The sequence below is a fragment of the Stegostoma tigrinum genome, chromosome 25, assembly GCF_030684315.1.
Source record: "Stegostoma tigrinum isolate sSteTig4 chromosome 25, sSteTig4.hap1, whole genome shotgun sequence".
Classification (NCBI taxonomy): domain Eukaryota; kingdom Metazoa; phylum Chordata; class Chondrichthyes; order Orectolobiformes; family Stegostomatidae; genus Stegostoma; species Stegostoma tigrinum.
In genome coordinates, this window is record NC_081378.1 from 48,526,486 (window position 1) to 48,538,946 (window position 12,461).

At 45.3% G+C, this 12,461-nt stretch overlaps 1 protein-coding gene across 4 annotated transcripts in view; it reads right to left on the reverse strand.

Annotated features, from left to right (window-relative positions):
* The window catches only part of LOC125463072 (prelamin-A/C-like), a 114,742-nt gene that overhangs the window by 52,119 nt on the left and 50,162 nt on the right, over positions 1-12,461 (reverse strand). For 3 of the 4 annotated variants that reach the window (XM_048553743.2, XM_059654802.1, XM_059654800.1), the window contains exon 8: positions 787-888. The exons of the other annotated variant lie outside the window; for it this stretch is intronic. In XM_048553743.2, the coding sequence (XP_048409700.2) occupies positions 787-888 (102 nt within the window). The remainder of the gene's footprint in view (positions 1-786; positions 889-12,461) is intronic. 4 annotated transcript variants of the gene reach the window in all.

Consider the following 12,461-nt stretch of genomic DNA (forward strand, 5'->3'; position numbering starts at 1 on the left):
ATAGTATCACTCTGTACTTGCACAGTCTGACTGCTAAGTTCCAAGAGAGGGCTCAGAATGCTTTCCATCCATCCAACCTTGTCCCAGAAACTGGGACAATTTTCAATATGCAACGTAAGATTTTAAACTTTAAATCTATCACAAGCAAACAAGCCATTAAATCCAATATGTTTTATCTGTACACACATTTCTCCCATTCCAGTTACTTCTTCCCACTCCACATCCATTCATCCCTTTCTCCTTCATGAACACTTCCCTCTCACACGCACATGCATGCAAAATTCAATGTGATGTTTTTGCCAACAGTTATGCTTACATTTATTCATTGAATAGTACTGTAGTTCTTTTAACAATGTACCTAATGGTTATTTTCCAAAGTCTCACTTCTTTCCAAATCCTGACATCAGATAGATTACATCAATTATGGATATGGGAACAGGAGTAGGCCTTTCAGCCCATTAAACCCTCTCTGCATGAGTTGGCTAGCTCAGTTGGCTGGATAGCTGGTTTCTGCTATAGAGTGATGCTGATAGCCACACGTTCAATCCCCCCACTGGCTGAGGTTACGATGAAGAACGCTGCTTGTTGGGCTGGATGGCCTATTTCCACAGTGTGCAGATTCTATGAGCCCAAAACCTCAGATCATCAATAGCTTTGCCTCCTGATGGACTGCTGTTGTACACTTACCACCTCAATTTATTACCCCTTGGCAGTATCAGAGTCCATGCCTTAATTGTTTCATTGCAAAAGATAAAGCAATCATCACTGAAAGGGCAGTCTACTGACCTCTAATCTCATCTTCAAATCATTTATACGTTGCTGGTTCTTTTGCTGTTCACAACTCAACTTGTCAATGAGAGCAACCTTGCTTTCTTCCTCAGCTAGCAGCTGTAAAAAAGATCAAACGAAAGAAAATTTTCTTGCAAAACAGTATTTTCTGAGGATTAACTTAAGTATGAGAGAAATAAGAACATTAAATATGGAGCAGGCAGATAGATTTGACTTGCATTGTGCTCCTATACATATTATCCAATATGATCTCACATAGTCCTGCTGTTTGGTCAGCCTCGGTCAGATTTTGCAGCTGGAGACATTGTCAGCTGTCTTTATAATACCTGAGCGACCAGCAGCAGCTTCTGAAATCTCTACTTGCGCAATGAAATATGAAAATCCCTTGCTTCACCACAGAAGGTGCTGTTCTTGCAATCGGAAACAAATTAGAAATCACTGAACTGACGTGAGCCTATCCATTTAGCGTTTAACGTATCCAGTTACAAAAACGTACATCTTATCATTGAGGTGTAACCGGATTTATAACTCTACACTAAGTTGTAGGTATTTCTTTAAAAAAAACTCTTTGGCCCAAGAAAGCCAATTGTACACTTGTTAAATTTCTCCACAGAGTTTTATGCTTATTTTTTAAAGTTTATTTGTGATACTTCCAGCAATTAATGTGTGTGACCCTTTAGTTTGAAAAACTGTGAAGCCTATATCAATGTAGTTACTTCCTTGTTTGCTGTCTGTGAGCATACCTCAATATGATTGGCTGCTCACCCTCTTTGATGAATCTACATGCCCTGATGCCAAATTCAAATTAACTGGCATAGGAAATCAACCACGGAGAGTGTTACACTTTCAACATCAGCAGTGATTACTGTCAGTGCGACATTGACCTCAAAATCTGGATCAACCCCTTTGGTTTTACTGTTCTGAAAATGACAAACTATTTATCACGCTCCATGTTGGACTTTCTCCAATAAAATCTATCACAATACAAACCACACCAGCAGCTCTCTGTGTTGTATAATCATGAGTTATTTCCAAACGTGGGTTCAGATGCACAGTAATTCTTTCTATCACATCTGAACCCATTGTTCTGTACCTTCTTTAATCTTTATGATATTCATTCTCACACAGCTTTACATTTCAAAGTTTTGACATGCACAGAATGCCTGAGAGTTCAGATTTCCCTGCTCTTTAATTGTGCAATTTCTTGCTCATCAAACCAGGTCTGACAGCCAACTCATTATCCTCACCAACTCAAACTGTGTACTTCAGTAAAGCTGAGACAATTGCTGAGCTCTGTTACACTACAATAAAATTTAGTATTATCCAGGCGGCATGATGCACAATTCAGATGGTCACTTCATAAATTGTTAACTGGTTATTAATCCAGTGAATAACTTTCCAGTCTGCTTTGAAAGATTATTCTATATTTATCTTTACATTTCCTCACAGAAAGATGCCTTAAATGATGACAGTCTTTTGTGTGAATATACAAAATAACAGCAGATTTTATTGTGACTCAGACTTAGTTGCAGCCTGCTGTAATACATTTCAATTTAACAAAATCGCTCAACTAGATTGGTTTTTGAGGGTGAAACTTGTCCAGGATCCCGGGACCAGTCCTGACTGACGAGCTGTACAACCAACACTGACCGTACCCAACACCAAATACTGGCTGTTCCCTTCTCCAATACCAAACACTGACCGTACCCAACACCAAATACTGGCTGTTCCCTTCTCCAATACCAAACACTGACCATCCCCAACACCAAACACTGACCAACCCTATCCCCAATGCCAAACACTGACCATCCCCAACACCAAACACTGACCAACCCTATCCCCAATGCCAAACACTGACCATCCCCATCCCCAAACACTGACCAACCCTATCCCCAATGCCAAACACTGACCATCCCCATCCCCAAACACTGACCAACCCTATCCCCAATGCCAAACACTGACCATCCCCAACACCAAACACTGACCAACCCTATCCCCAATGCCAAACACTGACCATCCCCATCCCCAAACACTGACCAACCCTATCCCCAATGCCAAACACTGACCATCCCCAACACCAAATACTGACCAACCCTATCCCCAATGCCAAACACTGACCATCCCCAACACCAAATACTGACCAACCCTATCCCCAATGCCAAACACTGACCATCCCCAACACCAAACACTGACCAACCCTATCCCCAATGCCAAACACTGACCATCCCCAACACCAAACACTGACCAACCCTATCCCCAATGCCAAACACTGACCATCCCCATCCCCAACACCAAAAACTCACTTTCCCCAGCGCCAAACTCTGACCATCCCCAACGCCAAACACTGACCTTCCCCATTCCCAACACCAAACACTGACCGTCCCCAGCGCCAAACACTGACCTTCCCCATTCCCAACACCAAACACTGACCTTCCCCATTCCCAACACCAAACACTGACCGTCCCCAGCACCAAACACTGACCAATCCTATCCCCAATACCAAACACTAACCGTCCCCAACGCTTAACACTGGCCACCCCCAACACCAAACACTGACCATTCCCATCCCCAACACCAAACACTGGCCATCCCCAATGCCAAACTCTGACCATCTCCAATGCCAAACACTGACCAACCCTATCCTCAATGCCAAACACTGACCGTCCCCTACACCAAACACTGACTGTCCCCAACACCAAACACTGACCATACCCATCCCCAACACCAAACACTAACCGTCCCCAGCGCCAAACTCTGACGGCTCCCAATGCCAAGCACCAAACACTGACCATCCCCAACACCAAACACTGACCAACCCTATCCCCAATGCCAAACACTGACCATCCCCATCCCCAACACCAAAAACTCACTGCCCCAGCGCCAAACTCTGACCATCCCCAACGCCAAACACTGACCTTCCCCATTCCCAACACCAAACACTGACCGTCCCCAGCGCTAAACACTGACATCTCCGTCCCTAATGCCAAACACTGACCATCCCCAACACCAAACACTGACCATCTCCAACACCAAACACTGAACAACCCTATCCCCAATGCCAAACACTGATCATCCCCAACACCAAACACTGACCATCCCATCCCCATCCCCAACACCAAACACTCACCGTCCCCAGCGCCAAACACTGACCATACCCAACGCCAAACACTGACCATCCCCACTCCCAACACCAAACACTGACCATCCCCAACACCAAACACTGACCAACCCTATCCCCAATGCCAAACACTGACCGTCCCCAACGCCTAACACTGACCACCCCCAACACCAAACACTGACCATTCCCATCTCCAACACCAAACACTGACCATCCTCAACACCAAACACTGACTGTCCCCAACACAAAAACTGACCATTCCCCTCCCCAACACCAAACACTGACCATCCCCAATGCCAAACTCTGACCATCTCCAATGCCAAACACTGACCAACCCTATCTCCAACACCAAACACTGACCACCCCAACACCAAATACTGACCGTCCCCAAGCCAAACACTGACCGTCCCCAACGCTGAACACTGACATCTCCGTCCCCAACACCAAACACTGACCATCCCCAACGCCAAACACTGGCCATTCCCAACACCAAAAATTGAAAATTCCCAAAAGGCACCCCCTGGTAAACACTGAGTAGAGAATAGGAATGGAGGTCAGGGGGAAGGGAGGCAGGTCAGAGCCAGCAGTGCCTGCCCCCGAGGACCTGGATACATTTCCCAAAGAAGCTCAATGACCTCACCCGAGTAGGGAAGGGAGGTGAATCTAACTTCAAAAGCCCCACTACACCACCTGAACCACCAGCCTCCTCCACTGCTCCACACGCCAGACCACCCCCCCACCAACACACCCTGAGCAACAGACTCAATCAAACTGACATGTTCATAACTCACGTCAACCTCACTCACTCAGCAACGTAGCAAGCCTGACATCTCACAGTTTACACTCGCTGTTAGCCATTCACCCGTTACAGCCTCACATATTGTCTTGTAAGCACTTACACAGCTCTTCCTCTCTTAAGGGATAATATACACAACTGAAGACTGCACCCCCTGATCTATAGGGGGAACAGCACCTCACACTGGCCTCAAAGGAGATGAGACTGACGACAGCCATGGCTGGACTGAAACTTTTGAAGCTAACAATATGTATCTCCTTCATACAGCTCACTTCCTGGACCTTCATCTGAACTCACTCCCGATCCCAAAGCTGCTCGGTGGTGACAGTGTGCTCGTCTTTCTTTTCCACCCCTGCCATCACAATCCTAGCCTTCAGGCAGAGGTCCCAGGACAATGGAGAAGAGCCTAATGGTGAAACACTGAAGGGGCGCCAGCGCTACCATGGTAATATCATCAGACTAGTAATCCCAGGCTAACGTTCTGAGGATGTTATAGAATTCCGGCACTTTAGAATTGGGCCATTCAACCCATCAAGTGTACACCAACCTGCCTAGACCCACTCCTTATCCTTGGATTTCCCATGGCCAATCCACCTACCCTGCACATCTTTGGAAGGAATTTGGAGCACCCAGAGGAAACCCACACAGACAATGTTCAAACTCCACACAGAGAGTCGCCCGAGGCTGGGATCGAACCCACGTCCCCATTGCTGTGAGGCAGCAGTGCTAACCACTGAGCCACCGTGCTGCCCTGAATATGGATTTGAATCTGACAATGGCAGACAATGAAATTTGACTTCCATTTTTAAACATCTGGAGTAAAGTGCTAGTCTAATGGCGACCATGTAACTATTGTCACGTGCTGTAAAAACCCATCCCTTTCACTAGATTTGCAGGATGAGGAACCGTAATAGTAAGAGGTTGGAACTGTTCTCCTTGGAGAAACGGTGGTGAAGGAGGGAGATCTAATAGAGTTTTTCAAAATCATGAAGGTGCTGGATAGAGTAGAAGCTTGTATAAGGATCAAGAATCAGATAGTATGCGTTTAAAGTGGTCTGCAAGTGAAATGAATGAAAAATGTGTGGAAAATCTTTCTCATTCCATGAGTGGTTAGCGTATGGCATGCACTGTACGGAAATGTGGTGGGGACAGGTTCGATTGAGGCATTCCAAAGGGCATTAGATGATAATTGGGATAGAAACAATATGGAGGATTACAGGGAATGGCTGCTAAGTCAGGCTCATTTACTGGGCCAGCACAGACACAACGGGCAGAATGGTCTCATCCAGCAGTGATGTTGTTGTGTGGTTTTGTTGCCAGGATGGGTGAGTCTGCATGCCCAGTGGGAGATCAGGGTCCAGAGTGGACAGGGCATGGACCGAATGGAAATGCGGGTGTGGAAAGACTCAAACAAATCACAAGATGGGGTGGGGGTGGTGTGAGAGGTTCCCCTAGCCACCAGGTCCTTTGTCAACACCATAAGGCCGTAAGGAATAGGATCAGGAGCAGGCCATTCAGCCCCTCAAACCTGTTCCACAATTCAATGAGATTGTGACTGATTCAACATTCCTCACGTCCACCTTCCTGCCCAAACAAAACAAAAGGAAGACCACTCTGGTATGAGGTGATTTGAACAGATCTTTGCTTTATCATTGCCTCCCAGTGGGATCAGTACCTACTTTAGGCCACTCATATTGATTGCTGGTGCATGGTTGAACACATATTTTGAAAGAAGTGGTGATAACCTTTTGTACAGCAACCGTCCAGCTTGTGGGATAAAGCCATCTGGCTACATGCAACATAAACTGTTGATAATCACTTACTATAACTGGGGAATGTCTGCTGAAAGTCGAAAGCACTAACCAGAACAGACAGCAGAGTGACAGAATATGGATCATGGAATTAATAAGTCCTTGACATTTCTGTTTGGAGGCTCCCTGAGCGTGTGTCAAGCTATAAGCAGCTTCTGACAGTCAGTGATGTGCCTGGAAAGCATGCTTTGTCTTGAATTTGAAGTCTCTCTGCAACTTTTCTCCTTGGCCCTAATTTTGATAGGTACTGGGGTAGACATTGGAGTAGGTTTGATGGTACTTCAGTGAAGAAAATAAAGTCCATGCCATCTTCACCCACTAGCTTCACTGAAATAGCACCAGACACATTCTTTACCCAATCTTGGTGCAGAATTGAGGAAAGCTAGTACCCTTGTTAGCACCTACTCTACTTCTAAGGTGGTGGCAGAGTGGGACGCTTCAGCTGGAGGTTGTCCGCTCCATCTGCCTTTATTTCTTTGCTTTTCTCTTTTGTGTTTTTTTCTCTCTTCTTGGCAATGTCCTGAACTTCCAGCCTCAGCACAGACTAGGGCTCTTAGCCTTAGCGCAAACACAGTGAGGTCTCCTCTTAGCCCAGCATGGCAGTCTCCTGGACCAGCACGCCAATCTGAAATGCTGGAGTTTTTATTTCTTTATTCCTCTAAATCTTTCTCCTTTAGAAGTTGTACTGAAGAAACTGCACCGAGGTACCTAAGGTGTGGCACCATGAATGGTAACTCGTAAACTTTTCACTGGACTCATTTGAGTACCTGTGACAATAAAGCTAATTCAATTGACAGTTTTCCACATGGGACAGGATGGAGAGCAGGTTCACTAAAATGCTACTGGAGATCAAAGAGTTACATTTTGGGAACAGGTAGCAGGGTATGCATTGTTTTGAGCTGAACAGAGATGTTCAAGCTCAATACACAGTTTGTTAGGGTAACTGTTTCCAGCTGAAGGGGACACCAGGGGGCATAACCGTACCACTACACATCAGCCATGACTCAGGGGATAGCCCTCTTGCCTCTACCTCACAAAGTCTTGGTTCGAGTCCCATTCCAGGACCTGAAAGTACTGCTGAACACTCCCAAGCAGTGCAGAGCAGGTGTTGCACTGTTGGAGGTGCTGCCTTTCGGATGAAATGTGAACCTCACGTCAACTGGTTCAGTGGGGAAAGATGCTTCCTGAGGATCAGTAAATTCGATGTTAGTTGGGTTTGGCGTAGACGGCAGTGCAGCGGTGATGGTTCTGAGCTGGCTCGGAATTTAAACACAGATGGGCTTCTCGTTCAGCTATATCTTTCTGCGGCACTGAATGAAAGCATGTCACTGTATTTTGTTGTATTTCTGGCCCTAAAATATATGTGACAATACAATCATTCATTAAATTCATAAATCTGAGGCACAATCTGCTTCTGCAGCTGGATGTAAAAAAATGGCACTACTTTGAAGCAGGAGAGTAGCCCCTAGTGTTCTGACTATTGAATCATTGTCACATCGTCGTTGTCGGGAATTTGCTGTGTGCAAATTGACTATTACACTTCCTGCAAGACAACAAGGAAGTATTTAACTGGCTGTAAAGCACTGAGGCATAAAAGCAGTAATAAAGGCGCCATATGAATGAAAGAATTTCTTTTCTCTTTAAAGCTGGGCCATTGAGGGTTGATATCAGGGACCACAAATTCACAAGAGGGCTTATGGAGATCTGAAACACCTCCTTCAAAAATAGCGGAGGCCGGGGCTACTCAGACAGCTGTTTGTCAGCAATGATATGAAAGGACATGGAATCAGGCCAAGAAGATGATGTTAAAATACTAGTCAGAGTCAGGCTAACAGGGTGACGCCATGGCTCAAGGGTTAGCACTGCTGCCTCACAGCGCCAGAGAGCCAGGTTTGATTCGACCCTCGAGCAGCTATCTGTGTGGAGTTTGCGCAGTCTCCCTGTGTCTGCTGGGTTTCCCCCGGGTGCTTCAGTTTCCACCCACAGTCCAAAGATGTGCAGGTTAGGGTGGATCGGCAGTGCTCAGTTGCCCCATAGTGTGCAGGTTAGGCATGGGAAATGCAGGGTTACAGGCTACGGGGTGGGTCCGGGAAGAATACCCTTTAAGGGTCAGCATGGACTCGATGGGCTAAAAAGCCTCCGCCTACACAATAGGAATTCTATGAACTGAATGAGTAAACTGGTCAGAGATAGTAGGAACTGGAGAATCTGAAATAATAAACTGGATGAATACAGCAAGCCAAGGAGCAGGAAGGCTGACGTTTCGGGCATAGACCCTTCTTCAGAAATGGGGAAAGGGGTTCTGAAATCAATAGGGAGAGAGGGGGACGTGGATAGACGATGGATAGAGGAGAAGATAGGTGGAGAGGAGACGGACTGGTCAAAGAGATGGGGATGGAGCCAGTAAAGGTGAGTGTAGGTGAGGAGATAGGGAGGATGGACAGGTCAAGGGGCCTTTGAAGAGGCTTCGCAGTGGGGTTAAAATTGTTTCAGAGATAGTAGAAACTGCAGGCTTGGGGACCGCTTTGCAGAACACCTACACTCGGTTCACACTAAACAACTGCACCTCCCAGTCACTAACCATTTCAATTTCCCCTCCCATTCCTCAGATGATGTGTCCATCCTGGGCCTCCTGCAGAGCCACAGCGATGCTACCCGAAGGTTGCAGGAACAGCAGCTCATATTCCACTTGGGAACCCTGCAGCTCAATGGTATCAATGCGGACCTCGCAAGCTTCAAAATCTCCCCTCCCCCCACCTCATCCCAAAACCAGCCCAGCTTGTCCCTTCCTCACACCTCAAGCCCCACCCCCATCTCCTACCCACTAACCTCATCCTGCCTCCTTGACCTGTCTGCCCTCCCTGGACTGACCTATCTCCTCCCTAACTCCCCACCTACACTCACCTTTGCTGGTTCCATCCCCACCTCTTCAACCTGTCTGCCTCCTCTCCACTTATTTTCTCTTCTATCTGCCTTCCCCTCTCTCCCTATTTATTTCAGAACCCCCTTCCCCGCCCCCATTTCTGAAGAAGGGTCTAAGCCCGAAACATCAGCTTTCCCGCTCCTCTGATGCTGCTTGGCCTGCTGTGTTCATCCAGCTCTACACCTTGTTATCTCAGTAAACTGGTCAGATTGATTGATCAATCAAATCCTCAGATTTGAGGAGGACTGACCTCCTCCTGTTTCTGTAGTTCTCATTTTGTATTGGAAGCTCTGCTCATCCTTCTCACCCTCACAGATCACAGAAATAAACTGCTTGGTCCTTCATTTGTGGCTCAGAGGGAGTGAAAATTTAGATCATGTGCACATACACACCAATTTGCAATCTTATCAGGCCTATGTACTATATCTCAATTTGTCAGAACAGAAATGAGGGTCTTAAAAATTCTAAAACTCTGTAAAGAATATGAATTAGTGAGCAAATTCTCCAGGTTTATCACTGGGACAGTTCTGTTTTGATTTATTATAATTTTAAACATTCAATTCAGGCTTCATTAAGAGCCAATTAGACAATTATTGAGATATTTCTCATTGTAAAACAGGTCTAATCAGATCATTATGAAACCTCTCAGGTGCAGCATATTAAAGAACCAGCTCTGAGCATTGTTCACCCAAAAAGTATATTCTCTTCCCCGACTGATAGATAATGCCTGAGGAATTCTGCAATCTGCTGTGGCTGATCACTATTTTATAACTGTTTTGACTCAAGTTATGTGTTTGTCATCTCTGCTACATTTCTCTGAGTAACAGTGCTTAACAAATGAGATGCAGCTTGTCACTTCATCTTCTGACCATTCATGCATCGCAAACTCTCCTACTGTAAATAAACAAAGACCCCTCACTTCTACCAGGCTTTGACTAAAAACAGGACAGCAGTGTTTCTGCAGTGTGGCTAATTGGGAATTCAGCCATACAGCTTAATTGCTTTTATGACTGGTCAATCATAACTGAGTAATGCACACTATCATTAGGCCTGCGATCTCAATAGTATTATTCACATAGTGTATATGTAGGTGACCGGAATATTTTTGCATGTTAAAATGCTGAGCAGAAGACCAGATCGTGTGAATATTCTTTAATGGGTACAAATGCTTTACTTTCTTTGTTACTGAAGATTGGGACATGGTTGTTCACCGCACAATCCCAACATCCATCAACGATTTTATTAAGTAGAACATAGAACATAGAACAGCACAGCACAGGAACTGGCCCTTTGGCCCACAATGTTGTGCCGAACATGATGGCATATTAAACTAGTCCCTTCTGCCTGCCCATGGTCCATACCCCTCCGTTTCTTGCATATTCACGTGCTTGTCTAAAAGCCCCTATCATGTCTGCCTCTACTAACACCACCACTGGCATTCCAGACTCCTAACACTCTGTGTAAAAAAACTTGTCCCTCACTCACCTTTGAACTTTTCCCCCTCTCACCTTATATGCATGTCCCCTAGTATTAGATATTACAGCTCTGGGAAGAAGATTCTAACTGTCAACCCTATTCATGCATCTCCCCTCAATCCCTGCTGCTCCAGAGAAAACAACCTGAGTTTTTCTAGCCTCCCTTTCGGGCTCATAGTCTCTAATCCAGGCAGTACCCTGGTAAGCCTCTTCTGCGCCGTCTCCAAGGCCTCCACATCCTTCCTGTAATGTGGTGTCCCAAACTCTAAGTGTGGCCTAACCAAAGTCTTATAAAGCTGCAACAGGACATCTTGATTCTTGTAGAAACCAAACGAACTGTAGATGCTGTAAATCAGGAACAAAAACAGAAGTTGCTGGAAAAGCTCAGCAGGTCTGGGCGCATCTGTGAAGGCAAAATCAGAGTTAATGTTTCGAGTTCTGAGGAAGGGTCACTGAACCCGAAACATTAACTCTGATTTTATCTTCACAGACGCTGCCAGGCCTGCTGACCTTCCTGCTAAGGAACAAAGGAATATTTTGGAGAGGTGGAGAGATTTTGCAATCCAACCAGGGGAAATGTCCTCCCCTCGCCTACGTTGTTGAATTCTGTACGGATTTGAAAGAGATCATCTGTCAGTTGTTAAAGATGCAGTCTAGTTAGTCTTTCCTCACACAATTCCAGGAATTTGTTCAGTGGACATTCATTGCAGAGCCTGTATGGTTAGTGTGTTTTTCTACAGATAAGGAGGCCAAAACTGTACAAAATATTCCAGATGCACTTTTACCAGGGCTCTGTAAGAATGTATGTGTGAGTACAGTTACCTGTTATGTGCAAGTAGTGCATGTGGTCTTTTCTATTAAAATGACCGTATGGTTAAAATGTGATTGATGTAGATTCACTGGGGGCTAGCCAATGTTTCCTACTGAACAACAGAAGATTCTCGAGTATGTGATAAACTGCCATCCACGTACAGAATTTTTACAATTTTTAATTATTTTTATCTGTTGTGAGACAGATTGATGGAGGAAAAGATTCTTGATTGACATTTTTTTTATTTATTCCTTACTGTCTGTTTATTTCCCCCCAACAGATTTGTAAAGTATTTCAGTCCTGTCTGTGTAATACAAGGTTTCGAATTCTTTATCTTGTTCTGCCAGCTGTGATCTACCAGATGAGGTGACAAAGCGTTCCTGAAAAAGATTTAGGGGCTATGTTTTCTATGTGACTTTAAAATCTCTGCCACTGCTGATTCAGGAGATCTAAACCATCATGTTTCGCTCTATGTGTGTGGGTGGCTTTGCTGATTTATGTCAGGACTGTATTTAGGTGATGGAAAAGAGAGGCATGTCAACTCAGGAAAGTCCAGCACCAGTTATAAACAACCCTTGCCAGCGTCATTCACATCTCCACAACAAATGTTCGCAGCTTCAAAACTGACTAAAGTTTTGGGTTGGTACTGCATGAAAATCAAACCTTTCACTCAACCACGTTCTATGGTGGTAACTCTGATACCTCGTTCTAACTTGTACCAGGCCTTGTTCACACCTT